The sequence below is a fragment of the Oncorhynchus masou genome, chromosome 23 (assembly GCF_036934945.1).
Source record: "Oncorhynchus masou masou isolate Uvic2021 chromosome 23, UVic_Omas_1.1, whole genome shotgun sequence".
Classification (NCBI taxonomy): domain Eukaryota; kingdom Metazoa; phylum Chordata; class Actinopteri; order Salmoniformes; family Salmonidae; genus Oncorhynchus; species Oncorhynchus masou.
This window is the reverse complement of record NC_088234.1, coordinates 12,470,099-12,492,598: the sequence shown is the minus strand read 5'-3', so window position 1 is coordinate 12,492,598 and position 22,500 is coordinate 12,470,099. Positions and strand designations below refer to the sequence as shown.

The 22,500-nt window shown below is 43.2% G+C and overlaps 1 protein-coding gene across 1 annotated transcript in view; it reads right to left on the bottom strand.

Annotated features, from left to right (window-relative positions):
* The window catches only part of LOC135510318 (collagen alpha-6(IV) chain-like), a 229,955-nt gene that overhangs the window by 55,948 nt on the left and 151,507 nt on the right, over positions 1–22,500 (bottom strand). The window contains 8 exon segments of the mRNA XM_064931155.1: positions 232–321; positions 4,698–4,739; positions 7,599–7,634; positions 8,754–8,816; positions 9,082–9,117; positions 9,415–9,471; positions 12,219–12,338; positions 12,464–12,643. Coding sequence (XP_064787227.1) covers positions 232–321; positions 4,698–4,739; positions 7,599–7,634; positions 8,754–8,816; positions 9,082–9,117; positions 9,415–9,471; positions 12,219–12,338; positions 12,464–12,643 — 624 coding nt within the window.

Sequence of the window (22,500 nt, the reverse complement as noted above, 5' to 3'; positions counted from 1 at the left end):
TGTATCACTACCATTCATTATGTCATCCACATATACCTGTATCACTACCATTCATTATGTCATCCACAGCTGACAGTACAGCTGCTGGTTATTAGCATCACCACAAGCAGAAGGACATCAGTTTGACCAGATGGAGGCAAGTCAACATCAGGCCCAGCATTGACACATTCACCAGAGAACATTACCAACACCACCTCAGTCTCCCACCCCTCCTGCTCCTGTCTGTGTTACCTTATCTCCTTTGTAGATAGTGGTAATAGATGAGCCTACTAGCGGCTCGTCGCCGGGCACGCCTCGAGGTCCGGGTGGCCCCGTGTTGCCCTGGTGATTCAGAGGAGAACACTTGTCAGTCAGTCGTTATCAGCCAATCAGACCAGAGGATGAGGAGGTTGGACTGTTGAGAGGCGGGGGGGGGGGATAAAGATAGAGAGAGCGAGATGTGGAGAGAGAAAGAGAGAGAGGGGGAATAAGGAGGGATGAAGAAAGAGGGATGTGGAAAGAGAAAGAGAGAGGGGGAATAAGGAGGGATGAAGAAAGAGGGATGTGGAGAGAGAAAGAGAGAGAGGGGGAATAAGGAGGGATGAAGAAAGAGGGATGTGGAGAGAGAAAGAGAGAGAGGGGAATAAGGAGGGATGAAGAAAGAGGGATGTGGAGAGAGAAAGAGAGAGGGGGAATAAGGAGGGATGAAGAAAGAGGGATGTGGAGAGAGAAAGAGAGAGAGGGGGAATAAGGAGGGATGAAGAAAGAGGGATGTGGAGAGAGAAAGAGAGAGATGGGGAATAAGGAGGGATGAAGAAAGAGTGATGTGGAGAGAGAAAGAGAGAGGGGGGAATAAGGAGGGATGAAGAAAGAGGGATGTGGTGAGAGAAAGAGAGAGAGGGGGAATAAGGAGGGATGAAGAAAGAGGGATGTGGAGAGAGAAAGAGAGAGAGGGGGAATAAGGAGGGATGAAGAAAGAGGGATGTGGAGAGAGAAAGAGAGAGAGGGGGAATAAGGAGGGATGAAGAAAGAGGGATGTGGAGAGAGAAAGAGAGAGAGGGGGAATAAGGAGGGATGAAGAAAGAGGGATGTGGAGAGAGAAAGAGAGAGAGGGGGAATAAGGAGGGATGAAGAAAGAGGGATGTGGGAGAAATAGGAAACAAATGAAATAAAAAAAGAGTGTTAGGAGATGTGATAAAAGAAGAAGACAGGGAGGAAAAGAGGAAGATGAGAGAGTGAGGTGTAGGAGATGAGATAGTAGAAGGTGGAATGTCAGAAGAACGAGAGAAAGGAGTGAAAGACAGAGAGAGAAAGGAGTGAAAGACAGAGAGAGAAAGGAGTGAAAGACAGAGAGAGAAAGGAGTGAAAGACAGAGATAGAAACAGAGAGAAACAGAGAGAGAGCTCTGGGCTACATTATCTTTCTTCCTAAGGGAAATAAAGGGAAATAAAGCCACACAGGAAGTTGGAGGAAGTGATTCCAGCACCAATCACAGACCACGACATGCCTGCCCACCCACATGACAGTTTAGAGATTATATGGTTTGAAATATATAATGCAGTGCATTTTACTGGGGGAATATTATACAATATAGTAGGAATATTATTAGTTGGTAATGTTATAGATATGCTACATGTAAGTGTCTGTTTTGACCAATTAAAGGTCGTCTCATTACAGACAACACATAGGTCAAATTATGGGTGTGATGGAAAGTACTAGAATAGTCTCTGAGCTGCCATCCAACAGTAAGGAAACATGTTGTTTTTGTAATGGTACATGGCAACTGTACTCCATCCAATAACATTTTAGATCTCGATAATTTTAAAATCAGATTTGATACGAGATCAGTTTCAGAATAAGAAACAAAATGGCCGCCTCCATAGGGCTCCAGTCGTCCCAGTGGCAGCACTGTCATGCAATAATAAACACACCAGGGGTAAACTGCACACCATTCAAGACAAGGTGATATTTTAATAATTGAGACGGAACAAACCAGAGGGGGCTAGTGAGGGGAGGATAGCTCCTAATAATGACTGAAATGGAGTGAACTGAACGGTACTTACAGTTGAAGTCGGAAGTTTACAAACAACTTAGCCGAATACATTTAAACTTCCCAGAACTATAGCTTGTTTAACAAGAAATTTGTGGAGTGGTTGAAAAACGAGTTTTAATGACTCCAACCTAAGTGTATGTAGACTAGTTTTAATGACTCCAACCTAAGTGTATGTAAACTAGTTTTAATGACTCCAACCTAAGTGTATGTAAACTAGTTTTAATGACTCCAACCTAAGTGTATGTAAACTTCCGACTTCAACTGTATTATATAACACATGATAGTGATACCATTCCATTTATTCCATTCCAGGCATCCTCCTATATCTCCACCCACCAACCTCCACTGATACTGGTGAAATTTTGAGGTAGACGTGTCAGTGGAAAAACTAAAGAGAAGAGGGGGATGAGGGAGGAGTTTAGGAGAGATGGAAGGAGGGGTGGAGGAAGGGTGGGGGGGTAGATGTTCTGTTTCATTGGAGAAAGGTGGGGAGAGATGGAAGGGGGTTGAATAGAGGTGAAGAGGATGTGTCAAACCATCACCAAGATAGATGACATGCACACAGAGGTCAGACAGACAACCACAACCATGCATTTCAACCACACAACCACACACACACACACACACACACACACACACACACACACACACACACACACACACACACACACACACACACACACACACACACACACACACACACACACACACACACACACACACACACACACAGTACACAGCTAGAAAACCATAAGCCTGCTGTCTTTAGTTTGATTTGGAGTGTGAAAGGTTACTGATACAGAGGGGTGAAAGGTTACTGATACAGAGGGGTGAAAGGTTACTGATACAGAGGGGTGAAAGGTTACTGATACAGAGGGGTGAAAGGTTACTGATACAGAGGGGTGAAAGGTTACTGATACAGAGGGGTGAAAGGTTACTGATACAGAGGGGTGAAAGGTTACTGATACAGAGGGGTGAAAGGTTACTGATACAGAGGGGTGAAAGGTTACTGATACAGAGGGTGAAAGGTTACTGATACAGAGGGTGAAAGGTTACTGATACAGAGGGGTGAAAGGTTACTGATACAGAGGGTGAAAGGTTACTGATACAGAGGGGTGAAAGGTTACTGATACAGAGGGGTGAAAGGTTACTGATACAGAGGGGTGAAAGGTTACTGATACAGAGGGGTGAAAGGTTACTGATACAGAGGGGTGAAAGGTTACTGATACAGAGGGGTGAAAGGTTACTGATTCAGAGGGGTGAAAGGTTACTGATACAGAGGGGTGAAAGGTTACTGATACAGAGGGGTGAAAGGTTACTGATACAGAGGGGTGAAAGGTTACTGACACAGAGGGGTGAAAGGTTACTGATACAGAGGGGTGAAAGGTTACTGATACAGAGGGGTGAAAGGTTACTGATACAGAGGGGTGAAAGGTTACTGATACAGAGGGGTGAAAGGTTACTGATACAGAGGGGTGAAAGGTTACTGACACAGAGGGGTGAAAGGTTACTGATACAGAGGGGTGAAAGGTTACTGATACAGAGGGGTGAAAGGTTACTGATACAGAGGGGTGAAAGGTTACTGATTCAGAGGGGTGAAAGGTTACTGATTCAGAGGGGTGAAAGGTTACTGATACAGAGGGGTGAAAGGTTACTGATTCAGAGGGGTGAAAGGTTACTGATTCAGAGGGGTGAAAGGTTACTGATACAGAGGGGTGAAAGGTTACTGATACAGAGGGGTGAAAGGTTACTGATACAGAGGTGTGAAAGGTTACTGATTCAGAGGGGTGAAAGGTTACTGATACAGAGGGGTGAAAGGTTACTGATACAGAGGGGTGAAAGGTTACTGATACAGAGGGGTGAAAGGTTACTGATGCAGAGGGGTGAAAGGTTACTGACACAGAGGGGTGAAAGGTTACTGATACAGAGGTGTGAAAGGTTACTGATTCAGAGGGGTGAAAGGTTACTGATTCAGAGGGGTGAAAGGTTACTGATACAGAGGGGTGAAAGGTTACTGATACAGAGGGGTGAAAGGTTACTGATACAGAGGGGTGAAAGGTTACTGATACAGAGGGGTGAAAGGTTACTGATACAGAGGGGTGAAAGGTTACTGATACAGAGGGGTGAAAGGTTACTGATGCAGAGGGGTGAAAGGTTACTGACACAGAGGGGTGAAAGGTTACTGATACAGAGGGGTGAAAGGTTACTGATACAGAGGGGTGAAAGGTTACTGATACAGAGGGGTGAAAGGTTACTGATGCAGAGGCGTGAATTATGTCTGTATTCCAAATGGTAACCTCTTCCCAGGGCCCATAGGGCTATAGTCAAAAGTGGTGCACTATACAGGGTATCATATGGGAAGCAACTGATGTCATATTTCTAAAGACTAAATCTAGCTACACGTTTCCATTCTGAGGTGTGTTTATGGTTGAGTGGAATGACTGAATAGGAAGATAAAATGTAATAAAGTGATATAATGAATAAATGACTGTATCAATCGATGTGATCAGTGATAAGAAGGGTTACGTAGGGTGGTGGCGGGTACTCCTAGTTGTGTTGTAACGGTGCATACAATCTATCAGAAATGCCCTCAACAATTAACAGGTAAACCAATTCAACTAGGTAGAATAGGGGGGGGCTTGTGTTATCTTGTGACGATGAGTACCTTAGCTCCTGGCTCCCCCCGGAAGCCGAGGCTGGGGCTCCCCTGGAAAACAAGAGCGGGTATTGCATTTGGAAAACATGGGCCGACATGGGACAGGCATTATAACAGCGCGAGTGTAACGGTATGAAGTCTACAATCTCAATGTAAGTCTACTGAAACCAAACTTTCTCATAGGGACTAAATACATATCATGTATCTCAATAAACCTAGACTAAAAGGAAAGAAATAAATGCATTTAACATTTTTACATGTTAGTCATTTCGCAGATGCTTACAGTCAGTGCATTCATCTTCAGATAGCTAGGTGGGACAACCACATATTACAGTCTGTACATTCATCTTCAGATAGCTAGGTGGGACAACCACATATTACAGTCAGTACATTCATCTTCAGATAGCTAGGTGGGACAACCACATATTACAGTCAGTACATTCATCTTCAGATAGCTAGGTGGGACAACCACATATTACAGGCATAGAAAGTACATTTTACCTCAATAACGTGGCTGTCAGTAGAGTCAGAGCTAGAAGGGGGGGTAGGGTGGGGGTGGGGGGGGGGTCAAGTGAGGTGAAGACCTGTTGCACCCTCTACAACCACTGGGATTATTATTATTTGACCCTGCTGGTCATCTATGAACATTTGAACATCTTGGCCATGTTCTGTTATAATCTCTACCCGGCACAGCCAGAAGAGGACTGGCCACCCCTCATAGCCTGGTTCCTCTCTAGGTTTCTTCCTAGGTTCCTGCCTTTCTAGGGAGTTTTCCCTAACCATCGTGATTCTATACCTACATGCTGTGTGGGGTTTTAGGCTGGATTTCTGTACAGCACTTTGTGCCATCAGCTGATGTAAAAAGGGCTTTATAAATACATTTGATTGATTGATTGATTGAAGTGATAGTGCTGGTTGGTTGAGAGTACATACATATATATATTATGTGTGTGTGTGTGTGGGGGGGGGGGTCGAGGTGAGGAGGAGGATGATTTAAGATACTGTTTGAAGAGAAAGGGTTTAAGATGTTTTCGGAAGATGGGCAGAAAGGAAAAGTTGCGCCCTTTACAATTGAATTAAGCCTAATAACCAACGTTGTTTAGAGCATACTGTACAGAGCATACTGTACAGAGCCTTCGGAAAGCATTCAGACCCCTTGACTTTTTACACATTTGGTTACGTTACAGTCTCATTTTTCCTCAGCAATCTACACACAATACACCATAATGACAAAGTCAAAACAGATTTTTAGACATTTTTGCAAATGTATTAAAAATAATAGACAGAATTACTTTATTTACATAAGTATTCAAACCCTTTGCTATGACACTCAAAATTGAGCTCTGGTGCATCCTGTTTCCATTGATCATCCTTGAGATGTTTCTACAACTTGATTGGAGTCCACCTGTGGTAAATTCAATTTATTGGGCATGACTTGGAAAGGAACACACCTGTATATACAGTGTAAGGTCCCACAGTTGACGGAGCATGACAGAGCAAAAACCAAGCAATGAGGTCGAAGCAATTGTCCATAGAGCTCAGAGACAGGATTGTGTCATGACACAGATCTGGGGTAGGCTGCCAAAACATTTCGGCAGCATTGAAGGTTCCCAAGAACACAGTGGACTCGATCATTCTTAAATGGACGACGTTTGGAACCACCAAGACTCTTCCGAGAGCTGGCCGCCTGGCCAAACTGAGCAATCGGGGGAGAAGGGCCTTGGTCAGGGAGGTCACCAAGAACCCGATGGTCACTCTGATAGAGCACTAGATTTCCTCTGTTGAGATGAGAGAACCTTCCAGAAGGACAATCATCTCTGCAGCACTCCACCAATCAGGCCTTTATGGTAGAGTGGCCAGACGGAAGCCACTCCTCAGTAAAAGGCACATAACAGCTCGCTTGGAGTTTGCCAAAAGGCACCTAAAGTCTCTCAGACCATGAGAAACAAAATTCACCAGTCTGATGAAACCAAGTTTGAACTCTTTGGCCTGAATGCCAGGCGTCACATCAGGAGGAAACCTGGCACCCTCCCTACGGTGAAGCATGGTGGTGGCAGCATCATGCTGTGGGGATGTTTTTCAGCGGCAGGGACTGGGAGACTAGTCAGAATCGAGGCAAAGATGAACATAGCAACGTACAGAGAGATCCTTGATGAAAACCTGCTCCAGAAGGATAATGACCTAAGCACACAGCTAAGACAAAGCAGGAGTGGCTTCGGGACAACTCTCTGAATGTCCTTGAGTGGCCCAGCCAGAGCCCAGACTTAAAACCAATCAAACCTGAAAATAGCTGTGCAGCAATGCTCCCCATCCAACAGAGCTTAAGAGGATATGCAGAGAAGAATGGGAGAAACTCCCTAAAAACAGGTGTGCCAAACTCATATCCAAGGAGACTTGATGCTGTAATCGCTGCCAAAGGTGCTTCAACAAAGTACTGAGTAAAGGGTCTGAATACTTATGTAAATGTGATATTTCAGTTTTTGTTTTTATAAATTAGCAACAATTTCTAAAACTCTTTTTTTGGCTTTGTCATTATGGGATAAATCAGATTATTATTAAAACATTTTTTTAAATAATTGTAATGTAATAAAATGTGGAAAAAGTCAAGGGGTCTGAATACTTTCCGAAGGCACTTTGCTTTTCATTAGTCAGTACCTCTACAAATATTTGTGGGTGTGTGTCAGCTAATGCTTTTACTATACAATAATCCTAGAATTAGCCATATAATAAGCAATCTACATTAATTAACAACAAAAGCAACATTACACAAACGGCTTCCAGTACTTCAGAGCACACACTGCCCCCTATCTGTTTGGTGTTGTTATTACACTGAGGTCAGAGGTCAGCTGTCTAGTGTTGTCCAGTACTCTCAGGTCAGAGGTCAAGTGTCTAGTGTTGTCCAGTACTTACTACAGGACCAGGGGGACCGGGGGGACCTGGATTACCCTGGAGAAGAACAAAACACAAATACAGGAAGTCAGTCAGTCATGAATCAACAGACAATAAGACAAGTATGTTCCCCCAAGTCACTAGCTTTAGTCATATTAATTAATGTCTAGATTAAACATGACCAACATTTGGTGTAATGTGATGGTTGTCATGACACTGCTTTGGAAAAAGTAGCTTCTGTAGAATAGACAGGTCTGTCTGTCTGTCTGTCTGTCTGTCTGTGGGTGTGGTTCTGTGTGTGTGTGTGCGTCTATGTGTGTGTGTGTGTGTGTTTGTGTGTGTGTGTATCTGTCTGTGTGTGTGTGTGTGGTTCTGTGTGTGTGTGTGTGTGGTTCTGTGTGTGGTTCTGTGTGTGTGTGTGTTTGTGTGTGTTTCTGTCTATGTGTGTGTGTGTGTGGGGGGGAGGTTCTGTGTGTGTATCTGTGTGTGTGTGTATCTGTCTATGTGTGTGTGTGTGTGTGTGTGTGTGTGTGTGTGTGTATCTGTCTGTGTGTGTGTGGTTCTGTGTGTGTATCTGTCTGTGTGTGTATCTGTCTATGTGTGTGTGTGTGTGTGTATGTTTGTGTGTGTGTGTGTGTGGTTCTGTGTGTGTATCTGTCTATGTGTGTGTGTGTGTGTGTGGTTCTGTGTGTGTATCTGTCTATGTGTGTGTGTGTGTGTGTGTGTTTCTGTCTATGTGTGTGTGTGTGTGGGAGGGAGGTTCTGTGTGTGTATCTGTCTATGTGTGTGTGTGTGTGTGTGTGTGTGTTTCTGTCTATGTGTGTGTGTGTGTGTGTGTGTGTGTGTGTGTGTGTGTGTGTGTGCGTGTGTGTGTGGTTCTGTGTGTGTATCTGTCTATGTGTGTGTGTGTGTGTGTGTGTGTGTGTGTGTGTGTGTGTGTGTGTGTGTGTGTGTGTTTGTGTGGTTCTGGGTGTGTATCTGTCTATGTGTGTGGTTCTGTGTGTGTATCTGTCTATGTGTGTGTTTGTGTGGTTCTGTGTGTGTATCTGTCTATGTGTGTGTTTGTGTGGTTCTGGGTGTGTATCTGTCTATGTGTGTGGTTCTGGGTGTGTATCTGTCTATGTGTGTGGTTCTGTGTGTGTATCTGTCTATGTGTGTGTTTGTGTGTGCACATACAAGGAATCCATCAGGACCACTGGGGCCGATGTCACCAGCCCTTCCATCAGGACCTCCAGGACCCTGAGAAGAGAAACAGAACGCATAGAACCGGGTCAGGAACACAGAACACATAGAACCGAGTCCGGAACACAGAACACATAGAACTGGGTAAGGAACACAGAACACATAGAACCCGGTCAGGAACACAGAACACATAGAACCCGGTCAGGAACACAGAACACATAGAACCCTTTAGAACTGGGTCAGGAACACACCAAGTCATCAATTACACCACATATACATCATGAAATATAGTATATTGATGTCTAGGAATTAGTTGCCTTACAGGTACACCGTCCAGTCCAGGCAAACCAGGAGCTCCCTGTCAGGAGACAAGACCAACTGTGAGTTAAACAACTTCATTATAAACATACATGTAGATTTAGGGGAGTGAGGGAGGAGACGAGGGAGGCAGGGAGGGTGTTTCAGGTCAGACCGACCTCAATGGATGGCACAGGATGATGTCATAGCAACAACATTATCCCCCTTCCTCTAAACAATCTCCAGGATAGGACAACAGGAAAGGAGGGGGAGAGGCATGGAAGTCAAACTTTTCCTTATAACATTCTTCTGTGTGTGTGTGTGTGTGTGTGTGTGTGTGTGTGTGTGTATACGTTACCCCTCTGGTTCCAACATATACAGCTTCTCCCTTCTGCCCTTTAGGACCCTTAGGCCCCTGAGAGAGAGAGAGACAGAGAGCGAGATTGGTGTGACACAGGGAAGAAACTCAGGCGGTATGCTAATTTGGTATAGTGCACACCTAACTCACTCTATTAAATTAATCAAAACAGGAACATTTTACATTTGGCTAGAAATGTAAAAGGAAATTATCTCAAAAGAGAAAAATATCCTCCTGTGTACTAACTACGATATTCACCCCCCACTAGAATCCCCATACTTTAACCAGTTATGCATTAGGGGGCGCTATTAACATTTTTGGATGAAAAACGTTCCCGTTTTAAACAAGATATTTTGTCACGAAAAGATGCTCGACTATGCATATAATTGACAGCTTTGGAAAGAAATCACTCTGATGTTTCCAAAACTGCAAAGATATTGTCTGTGAGTGCCACAGAACTGATGTTACAGGCGAAACCCAGATAAAAATCCAATCAGGAAGTGCCGCATTTTTTGAAACCGCCTCATGCCAATGACTCCTTATATGGCTGTGAATGAGCTACGAATGAGCTTACGTTTTCCACACATTCCCCAAGGTGTCTACAGCATTGTGACATCTTTTTAGGCATTTCCATTGGAGAATAGCTGCAAGGGACCATATTTAGCGAGTGGTCACATGGTGTCTCCCGGAGAAAATCTCGCGTAAAATACTGAGGTAGCCATTTTTCCAATCGCTTCTTATGAGAAACCAATTACCTCAACGGATATATTATCGAATATACAGTGCCTTGCGAAATTATTCGGCCCCCTTGAACTTTGTGACCTTTTGCCACATTTCAGGCTTCAAACATAAAGATATAAAACTGTATTTTTTTGTGAAGAATCAACAACAAGTGGGACACAATCATGAAGTGGAACGACATTTATTGGATATTTCAAACTTTTTTTAACAAATCAAAAACTGAAAAATTGGGCGTGCAAAATTATTCAGCCCCCTTAAGTGAATACTTTGTAGCGCCACCTTTTGCTGCGATTACAGCTGTAAGTTGCTTGGGGTATGTCTCTATCAGTTTTGCACATCGAGAGACTGAAATTTTTTCCCATTCCTCCTTGCAAAACAGCTTGAGCTCAGTGAGGTTGGATGGAGAACATTTGTGAACAGCAGTTTTCAGTTCTTTCCACAGATTCTCGATTGGATTCAGGTCTGGACTTTGACTTGGCCATTCTAACACCTGGATATGTTTATTTTTGAACCATTCCATTGTAGATTTTGCTTTATGTTTTGGATCATTGTCTTGTTGGAAGACAAATCTCCGTCCCAGTCTCAGGTCTTTTGCAGACTCCATCAGGTTTTCTTCCAGAATGGTCCTGTATTTGGCTCCATCCATCTTCCCATCAATTTTAACCATCTCCCCTGTCCCTGCTGAAGAAAAGCAGGCCCAAACCATGATGCTGCCACCACCATGTTTGACAGTGGGTATGGTGTGTTCAGGGTGATGTGCTGTGTTGCTTTTACGCCAAACATAACATTTTGCATTGTTGCCAAAAAGTTCAATTTTGGATTCATCTGACCAGAGCACCTTCTTCCACATGTTTGGTGTGTCTCCCAGGTGGCTTGTGGCAAAATTTAAACAAAACTTTTTATGGATATCTTTAAGAAATGGCTTTCTTCTTGCCACTCTTCCATAAAGGCCAGATTTGTGCAATATACGACTGATTGTTGTCTCCCACCTCAGCTGTAGATCTCTTCCGTTCATCCAGAGTGATCATGGGCCTCTTGGCTGCATCTCTGATCAGTCTTCTCCTTGTATGAGCTGAAAGTTTAGAGGGACGGCCAGGTCTTGGTAGATTTGCAGTGGTCTGATACTCCTTCCATTTCAATATTATCGCTTGCACAGTGCTCCTTGGGATGTTTAAAGCTTGGGAAATATTTTTGTATCCAAATCCGGCTTTAAACTTCTTCACAACAGTATCTCGGACCTGCCTGGTGTGACTGAGACTATCACAGTGCAGGTGCATTTATACGGAGACATGATTACACACAGGTGGATTGTATTTATCATCATTAGTTATTTAGGTTAACATTGGATCATTCAGAGATCCTCACTGAACTTCTGGAGAGAGTTTGCTGCACTGAAAGTAAAGGGGCTGAATAATTTTGCACGCCCAATTTTTCAGTTTTTGATTTGTTAAAAAAGTTTGAAATATCCAATAAATGTCGTTCCACTTCATGATTGTGTCCCACTTGTTGTTGATTCTTTACAAAAAAATACAGTTTTATATCTTTATGTTTGAAGCCTGAAATGTGGCAAAAGGTCGCAAAGTTCAAGGGAGCCGAATACTTTCGCAAGGCACTGTACATATTAAGTAGGTTAGTCCCAGGATTCAAACCCACTATCCTGGTGTCGCAAGTTCAATGCTCTACAGAGGACCCCCAATGTTGCTCCCGGTTAAAGGAAGCGGGTTATTTTTAGTTATTGTAAATAGAAACTCGACAGTATACAGCATTAAAATCATGAAGAGCTTTATTTCCAACATGACAGCAGATACAACATAGCTGGTTCATGCTAAGTCCATCTGCACCCTCTCAAAGGAACCTGAATACCTGGGCCAACAACCAACGAGGGCCTGCCAATAAAACTATGCGCATCCAATCAGATACATATTTCCAATGTCACACACTGAGCACGTGCGTACCCTTTTCACCAGGTGTGCATAATAACATGCTGGTTATCTCTCGAACACTACACCCTACATCTACAATGATGATAATAGTAGATAATAGACAGTGTAGAGGTTACTCACAGGGAGTCCTGAAGCTCCAGGTATTCCTCCATCTACAGCTCTGGGACCTGGGTCTCCCTGGGTACCGTTACATCCATCAAACCCTGGTAGACCCCTGCCACCGTCCTGACCTGGGTGACCCTGGAGCGAGAGAGAAACAGTTAGGGTGTGTGTGTGTGTGTGTGTGTGTGTGTGTGTGTGTGTGTGTGTGTGTGTGTGTGTGTGTGTGTGTGTGTGTGTGTGTGTGTGAGTGCTACAATACTCACTGGGACTCCATCGTTTCCTGGGAACCCTGGTACGCCCATGGGCCCCTTGTCTCCTTTCAGCCCAGAGGGGCCCATGCGTCCGAAGTGGCCCTTCTCTCCTTTTTGCCCTAAAGGCCCTTGGTCGCCTGGGAACCCCTCTGGTCCACCGGGTCCTACTGGCCCCAATGCCCCTGGACGCCCCTGGAGAGAGGGAAGAGGAGAAGGCAGACATGGTGACATAATTCTTAGAAAGTTATTTAAAAATATTGAGTCTCGAAGCCTTTGAAAGTCAAAGCTGAATGCTTTGGGGAGGAGGAGAGGGAACCCTGACTAACACTTAGACTATGTAAAATATAGTGCTGGAAAATGAGTCTCACTCTCTCACTCATTGGCTGGATGTCCCTTGGGTGGTGGACCATTCTTGATACACACAGGAAGCTGTTGAGGGTGAAAAACCCAGCAGCGTTGCAGTTCTTGACACACTCAAACCGGTGCGCCTGGCACCTACTATCATACCCCGTTCAAAGGCACTTTAAACTTTTGTCTTGCCCCTTTCACCCTCTGAATGGCACATCCATGTCTCAATTGTCGCAAGGCTTAAATATCTTTCTTTAACCTGCCTCCTCCCCTTCATCTACACTGATTGAAGTGGATTTAACAAGTGACATCAATAAGGGATCATAGCTCTCACCTGCATTCACCTGGTCAGTCCATGTCATGGAAAGAGCAGGTGTTCTTAATGTTTTGTGCACTCAGTGTATATCTCAGCGTCTTTCTCTCCTCATCTTTGAACATATTTATACATTTTACAACCTCATATGAATCTTAGGAAAACATCTGAACACACAAACACATTGATTCGACATCATCTCTCCAATTCAAAACAGCAGTCTTCAATTACACTCTCTGTTTGATGTGCTGAGGGAGTTGAATTACACTCTCTGTTGGATGTGCTGAGGGAGTTGAATTACACTCTCTGTTGGACGTGCTGAGGGAGTTGAATTACACTCTCTGTTGGACGTACTGAGGGAGTTGAATTACACTCTCTGTTGGATGTGCTGAGGGAGTTGAATTACACTCTCTGTTGGATGTGCTGAGGGAGTTGAATTACACTCTCTGTTGGATGTGCTGAGGGAGTTGAATTACACTCTCTGTTGGATGTGCTGAGGGAGTTGAATTACACTCTCTGTTGGATGTGCTGAGGGAGTTGAATTACACTCTCTGTTGGATGTGCTGAGGGAGTTGAATTACACTCTCTGTTGGATGTGCTGAGGGAGTTGAATTACACTCTCTGTTGGATGTGCTGAGGGAGATGAATAACACTCTCTGTTGGATGTGCTGAGGGAGTTGAATTACACTCTCTGTTGGATGTGCTGAGGGAGTTGAATTACACTCTCTGTTGGATGTGCTGAGGGAGTTGAATTACACTCTCTGTTGGATGTGCTGAGGGAGTTGAATTACACTCTCTGTTGGATGTGCTGAGGGAGTTGAATTACACTCTCTGTTGGATGTGCTGAGGGAGTTGAATTACACTCTCTGTTGGATGTGCTGAGGGAGTTGAATTACACTCTCTGTTGGATGTGCTGAGGGAGTTGAATTACACTCTCTGTTGGATGTGCTGAGGGAGTTGAATTACACTCTCTGTTGGATGTGCTGAGGGAGTTGACCAGGAAGGAACATCCTCAGACAGACACATTTCTAGGCGGCCATTTTTCTTTTGTTTTGGAGGGGGGGGGGGGTGATGGCGTGTAAGAGAAAGAGAGAGAGAGAATGCTATTTGGCCCTAAACAGAGAGTACACAGCGGCAGAATACCTGACCACTGTGACTGACCCAAAATTAAGGAAAGTTTTGACTATGTACAGACTCAGTGAGCATAGCCTTGCTATTGAGAAAGGCCGCCGTAGGCAGACATAGCTCTCAAGAGAAGAAAGACTATGTGCTCACTGCCCACAAAATGAGGTGGAAACTGAGCTACACTTCCTAACCTCCTGCCCAATGTATGACCATATAAGAGATACATATTTCCCTCAGATTACACAGATCCACAAAGAATTCGAAAACAAATCCAATTTTGATAAACTCCCATATCTACTGGGTGAAATTCCACAGTGTGCCATCACAGCAGCAAGATTTGTGACCTGTTGCCACGAGAAAAGGGCAACCAGTGAAGAACAAACACCATTGTAAATACAACCCATATTTATGCTTATTTATTTTATCTTGTGTCCTTTAACCATTTGTATTTTGTTGTCACCGTAGATGTCTTTATTGTTTTGAAACTTCTGTATGTGAAATGTTTACTGTTCATTTTTGTGTATTTTAACCATTTGTACATTGTTAAAACAGTGTATATATATATATATATATATATATATATGACATTTGTAATGTCTTTACTGTTTTGAAACTTCTGTATGTGTAATGTTTACTGTTAATTTTTATTGTTTATTTCACTTTTGTATATTATCTACCTCACTTGCTTTGGCAATGTTAACACATGTTTCCCATGCCAATAAAGCCCCTTGAAATGAATTGAATTGAGAGAGAGAGAGAGAGAGAGAGAGAGAGAGAGAGAGAGAGAGAGAGAGAGAGCGAGAGAGAGAGAGAGAGAGAGAGAGAGAGAGAGAGAGACAGAGAGACAGAGAGAGAGAGAGAGAGAGAGAGAGAGAGAGAGAGAGAGAGAGAGAGAGAGAGAGAGAGAGAGAGAGAGAGAGAGAGAGAGACAGAGAGAGAGAGAGAGAGAGAGAGAGAGAGAGAGAGAGAGAGAGAGAGAGAGAGAGAGAGAGAGAGAGAGAGAGAGAGAGAGAGAGAGAGAGACAGAGAGAGAGACAGAGAGAGAGAGAGAGAGAGAGAGAGAGACAGAGAGACAGAGAGAGAGAGAGACAGACAGAGAGCGAGAGAGAGAGAGAGACAGAGAGAGAGACAGAGAGAGAGAGAGAGAGAGAGAGAGAGAGAGAGAGAGAGAGAGAGAGAGAGAGAGAGAGAGAGAGAGAGAGAGAGAGAGAGAGAGAGAGAGACAGAGACAGAGAGAGAGAGAGAGAAACAGAGAGAGAGAGAGACAGAGACAGAGAGAGAGAGACAGAGAGGTATGACAGAGAGTGTGTCTGTGTCTGTGTGTATGCGTGAAGGGGAGACTATCAGTGAGAAAGGGAGCCACAGAGTGTATATATGTCATCCTAAACAGGGCTTTTTTTAAGGATTAAGGATTAAGGATTAAGGAATTTGTGCAAGAAGACAACCTTCTCGACGACCAGTGTCACCCAATCTTGCACTAGCCAACCATTACCACATGGCGGCGCCAGAGAGCCAGTGTGTCAGTTAATGATGTCTATGGCAGAAAAACTCTCTCTGTGACAGACAAACAGTAATGGGTTAGGGGCGGGTTAAACTAACACTGACATGTGATCATTCTAGTCTTAGTTTACACCCACTCTCTGTTGTGTCCATCTCTCTCAAATCAATTTAAATTCAATTCAAGGGCTTTATTGGCATGGGAAACATGTGTTAACATTGCCAAAGCAAGTGAGGTAGATAATATATACATTGAATATATAAAGTGAAATAAACAATAAAAATGAACAGTAAACATTTCACATACAGAAGTTTCAAAACAATAAAGACATCTACGGTGACAACAAAATACAAATGGTTAAAGGACACAAGATAAAATAAATAAGCATAAATATGGGTTGTATTTACAATGGTGTTTGTTCTTCACTGGCTGCCCTTTTCTCGTGGCAACAGGTCACAAATCTCTCTCTCTCTCTCTTCTTCACTAACACTCTCTCGCTCTCCTTCACAATCTCTCTCTCTCTCCTTCACTAACACTCTCTCGCTCTCCTTCACAATCTCTCTCTCTCTCTCTCTCTCTCTCTCTCTCTCGCTGTCTCTCACATTGTCCGTCTCAGTCTCCCTCCCTCTCTCTCTCTCGCTCTCCTTCACAACTCTCTCTCTCTCTCTCTCTCTCTCTCTCTCTCTCTCTCTCTCTCTCTCTCTCTCTCTCTCTCGCTGTCTCTCACATTGTCCGTCTCAGTCTCCCTTCCCTCTCTCTCTCTCTCCTTCACTAACACTCTCTCTCTCTCTCTCTCTCTCTCCTTCACTAACACTCTCTCTCTCTCCTTCACAATCTCTCTCTCTCTCTCTCTCTCTCTCCTTCACTAACACTCTCTCGCTCTCCTTCACAATCTCTCTCTCTCTCTCTCTCTCTCTCTCCTTCACTAACACTCTCTCGCTCTCCTTCACAATCTCTCTCTCTCTCTCTCTCTCTCTCTCTCTCTCTCTCTCCTTCACTAACACTCTCTCGCTCTCCTTCACAATCTCTCTCTCTCTCTCTCTCTCTCTCTCTCTCTCTCTCTCCTTCACTAACACTCTCTCGCTCTCCTTCACAATCTCTCTCTCTCTCTCTCTCTCTCTCACTCGGTGTCTCTCACATTGTCCGTCTCAGTCTCCCTCCCTCTCTCTCTGTCTCCTTCACTAACTCTCTCTCTCTTTCTCTCCAAGTCCTCGGATACACCTTTAGTCTGTTTTAGATAAGACGTCACCGTAAAGGTGTTTGTTAGACTCTGGCATCTACGGTGACATAATTTAACTCTCTCATTCTTTCCCCATGTCTGAACTGATGTTTAACACTCAGACAGTTAGACAGTTACAGTTGAGGTCAGAAGTTTACATACACCTTAGCCAAATACATTTAAACTCAGTTTGTCACAATTCCTGACATTTAATCCTAGTACAAATTCCCTGTCTTAGGTCAGTTAGGATCACCACTTTATTTTAAGAATGTGAAACGTCAGAATAATAGTAGAGATAATTATTTATTTCAGCTTTTTTTCTTTCATCACATTCCCAGTGGGTCAGAAGTTTACATACACTCAATTAGTATTTGGCAGCATTGCCTTTATATTTTTTAACTCGGGTCAAAAGTTTTGGGTAGCCTTCCACAAGCTTCCCACAATAAGTTGGGTGAATTCTGACCCATTCTTCCTGACAGAGCTGGTGTAACTGAGTCAGGTTTGTAGGCCTCCTTGCTCGCACAAGCTTTTTCAGTTCTGCCCACAAACGTTCTATAGATTGAGGTCAGGGCTTTGTGATGGCCACTCCAATACCTTGACTTTGTTGTCCTTAAGCCATTTTGCCACAACTTTGGAAGTATGCTTGGGGTCATTGTCCATTTGGAAGACCCATTTATGACCAAGCTTTAACTTCCTGACTGATGTCTTGAGATGTTGCTTCAATATATCCATATAATTTTCTCACCTCATGATGCCATCCATTTTGTGAAGTGCAACAGTCCCTCCTGCAGCAAAGCACCTCCACTACACCTATCACTACATCTATCACTGCACCTCCACTACACCTATCACTACACCTCCACTACACCTATCACTGCACCTCCACTACACCTATCACTACACCTCCACTACACCTATCACTACACCTATCACTGCACCTCCACTACACCTATCACTGCACCTATCACTACACCTCCACTACACCTATCACTACACCTATCACTGCACCTCCACTACACCTATCACTACACCTCCACTACACCTATCACTGCACCTCCACTACACCTATCACTACACCTATCACTACACCTCCACTACACCTATCACTACACCTATCACTACACCTATCACTACACCTATCACTACACCTATCACTGCACCTATCACTGCACCTATCACCGCACCTATCACCGCACCTATCACTGCACCTATCACTGCACCTAGCACTACACCTATCACTACACCTACCACTACACCTATCACTACACCTACACCTATCTGATGTATCTGACAATAAAACACATGTTTATTTCTATCCAACTCATTATTTCCAACTCAAGTCATTGGTCAAGATTTTTGTGTTTTTTTTTACATAAAAGTTTTTTGTTGTATTGTATGTGAAAAAAAAATCTCAATGAGTAAAGCCTCTATAAATAAAGGTTACATTTTTTGTTTTGTTTTATGTGTCCGTGTGTGTGTCCTTGTGAGCATGTGTGTGCGGGGGGGGTCGGCCCAGTCCAGCTGTGTTTAGGTTGCCATGAGATTCCTGTACTCCACTGGTGTTTGTCGAATCAACTCCCAGGTATGTGTGTGGGTGTGTGTGTGTGTGTGTGTGTGTGTGTGTGTGTGTGTGTGTGTGTGTGTGTGTGCGTGCGTATGTGTGTAGGCCCATAGCGTGGGACTCCCCCACTGCCCTGGTTCTCTTCAGTCTCCTCTCTCCTCAACACACTGCTCCTCCTTACACCAAGGATGTGTTTCACTGCCCTGGTTCTCCTCAGTCTCCTCAACACACTGCTCCCCCTAGGATGTGTTTCACTGTCCTGGTGCTCCTCAGTCTCCTCAACACACTGCTCCTCCTTACACCAAGGATGTGTTCCACTGTCCTGGTGCTCCTCAGTCTCCTCAACACACTGCTCCTCCATACACCAAGGATTTGTTTCACTGCCCTGGTTCTCCTCAGTCTCCTCAACACACTGCTCCCCCTAGGATGTGTTTCACTGTCCTGGTGCTCCTCAGTCTCCTCAACACACTGCTCCTCCTTACACCAAGGATGTGTTTCACTGTCCTGGTTCTCCTCAGTCTCCTCAACACACTGCTCCCCCTAGGATGTGTTCCACTGTCCTGGTTCTCCTCAGTCTCCTCAACACAATGCTCCCCCTAGGATGTGTTCCACTGTCCTGGTTCTCCTCAGTCTCCTCAACACACTGCTCCCCCTAGGATGTGTTTCACTGTCCTGGTTCTCCTCAGTCTCCTCAACACACTGCTCCCCCTAGGATGTGTTCCAAATGGTACCCTATTCACTACACAGTGCACTACTTGAGAGTGACAGAGAAGGGTTATTAAAAAGCAAAGCTCCACTTAATAAAGAGTAAACAGTGTGTGTGCTCGAGTTCTTCTTATTTTGATTAAAGGCCATTTTTATATGAATATTATATCATTTCTGGAAAACAATGAAGTACCTTACTGTAATAAATGTTCATTAAAATGGACAAGCTTTTTAGGAAAACTATTTCAACTATTTCTATTTAGTTCTGTCCTTGAGCTGTTCTTGTCTAATGATGTTCTGTATTATGTCATTCTGTATTATGTTTCATGTTTTGTGTGAACCCCAGGAAGTGTAGCTGCTACTTTTGCAACAGCCAATGGGGATCCTAATAAAATACCAAGCAATAATTTTGCTTGCTTGGACTGTCTGGGAGAGGTCTGAATAGGGAGGGGAAAACTGAAAACTATCTGTTATTGGCAGAGTGGTTTGGAACTCACTTTGTTATTGGTCTATTAACCAATTTACCACACGCCCACTGGGCACACACTGGTTGAATCGATGTTGCTTCCATGTCATTTCAATGAAACTACGTTGAACCAACGTGAAATAGACGTTGAATTGAAGGCTGCGCTTAGTGGGTGGTGATGTCACCATGAAAGCCTGCTAATTAGAAGGTTCTAGATTACATCTAATAATCATGTTACATGTAATAATCTAATTATATCTAGATCTATATATTTATTCAACTAGAAACTATTGGTAAATAACACTGGTAATTGTTTTAACCTGTTACATCTATGGGGGCGCTATTTCATTTTTGGATAAAAAGACGTGCCCGTTTTAAGCGCAATATTTTGTCACAAAAAGATGCTTGACTATGCATATAATTGATAGCTTTGGAAAGAAAACACTCTGACGTTTCCAGAACTGCAAAGATATTGTCTGTGAGTGCCCCAGAACAGATGCTACAGGCAAAACCAAGATGAAACTTCAACCCGGAAATGAGTAGGATTTTTGAGGTCTGTTTTTCATTGTCTCCTTATATGGCTGTGAATGTGTGAATGAGCCTGCCCGATCTATCGTTTCCCCAAGGTGTCTGCAGCATTGTGACGTATTTGTGGGCATATCATTGGAAGATTGACCATAAGAGACTACATTTGCCAGGTGTCCGCCCGGTGTCCTCCGTCGAAATTGGTGCGTCATCTTCAACTGCACGTCTTTTTCCAAGCGATTCACCGGAGAAAGGAGACTACCACGAACATATATCAATGAAGAGATATGTGAAAAACATTGAGGATTGATTCTAAACAGCGTTTGCCGTGTTTCAGTCGATATTATGGAGTTAATTTGGAAAACAGTTCGCCGTTTTGATGACTGAATTTTCGTTTTTTTTTTGGTACCCAAACGTGATGTACAAAACGGAGCGATTTCTCCTACACAAAGAATCTTTCAGGAAAAACTGAACATTTGCTATGTAACTGAGAGTCTCCTCATTGAAAACATCCGAAGTTCTTCAAAGGTAAATTATTTTATTTGAATCCTTTTCTGGTTTTTGTGCAAATGTTGCTCGCTAAATGCTACGCTAATTGCTACGCTCGCTATCAATACTCTTACACAAATGCTTGTTTTGCTATGGTTCAAAAGCATATTTTGAAAATCTGAGATGACAGTGTTGTTAAGAAAAGGCTAAGCTTGAGAGCTAGCACATTCATTTCATTTCATTTGTGATTTTCATAAATAGTTAACGTTACGTTATGCTAATGAGCTTGAGGCTATAACTGGATACAGGTTTTTTTCATAGCCAAACGTGAACAAAACGGAGCGATTTGTCCTACACAAATAATATTTTTTTGAAAAACTGAACATTTGCTATCTAACTGAGAGTCTCCTCATTGAAAACATCTGAAGTTCTTCAAACGTAAATGATTTTATTTGAATGATTTACTTGTTTTTGTGAAAATGTTGCTGGCTGAATTCTAGGCTTATAGCAATGCTAGCTATCAACACTCTTACACAAATGCTTGTATAGCTATGGTTGAAAAGCATATTTTGAAAATCTGAGATGACAGTGTTGTTAACAAAAGTGTAAGCTTGAGAGCAAATATATTTATTTCATTTAATTTGCGATTTTCATGAATAGTTAACGTTGCGTTATGCTAATGAGCTTGAGGCTATAAATAGAATTGCTCGACGCAAGAAGTTAAACACTTTGACAGTGTTAGTAGTTTCCTCAGTGGTTGTACATTATGATACAACACACACAGGAAAAACTGTATTCTCACTGCACTGGGCCTTTAAAATCTCTACAGGATCGGTGGGTCCCCCACGGGACGGTTGAGTTAAAGTAGGCTAATGCGATTAGCATGAGGTTGTGAGTAACAAGAACATTTCCCAGGACAGAGACTTATTTGATATTGGCAGAAAGGTTAAATTCTTGTTAATCTAACTGCACTGTCAAATTTACAGTAGCTATTACAGTGAAATAATAGCATGCTATTGTTTGAGGAAAGTGCACAGGTATGAACATGAAAAGTTAATAAACCAATTAGGCACATTTGGGCAGTCTTTATACAACATTTTAACCGAAATGCAATGGTACATTGGATCAGTCTAAAACGTTGCACACACACACACTTCTGCCATCTAGTGGCCAAAATCTAAATTGTGCATGGGCCCGAATAATACATTATGGCCTTTCTCTTGCACTTCACAGATGGTACAAAACAAATACAAATGATCTTGTATTATCTTTTACCAGATCTAATGTGTTATATTCTCCTACATTCATTTCACATTTCCACCAACTTCAAAGTGTTTCCTTTCAAATGGTATCAAGAATATGCATAATCCTTGCTTCAGGTCCTGAGCTATAGGCAGTTAGGTTTGGCTATGTCATTTTAGGCGAAAATTGTGAAATAAAAGCTGCGCATCCTTAAGAGGTAAGCTTCCGAAGATGGACACACGTGATGGGTGAGGAGACCTCAGATGAATTCATCCAAGCCTTTTAGGTCCATCAAAGGAGATGTGTAGCTACGTGTCTCACTGTAACCTATCCTTTCACTAACCTGCATGCCTCATATCTTGTTAGACGCTCTAAAGCTTTGGCTGGCTATCTATCTACAGATACAAGCTCTGGCACAAAAGGTGACCTCAAAAGCCTTTTATGTATCCAATAGCATGCGTACCTACATGCCTTTAATTGGAGGGAAATGGGTTGAGTTGTTAGATGCCAGACAGGGCAGGGCAGTCTTTTTGGAAAGGGGAACACATCATGAATGAT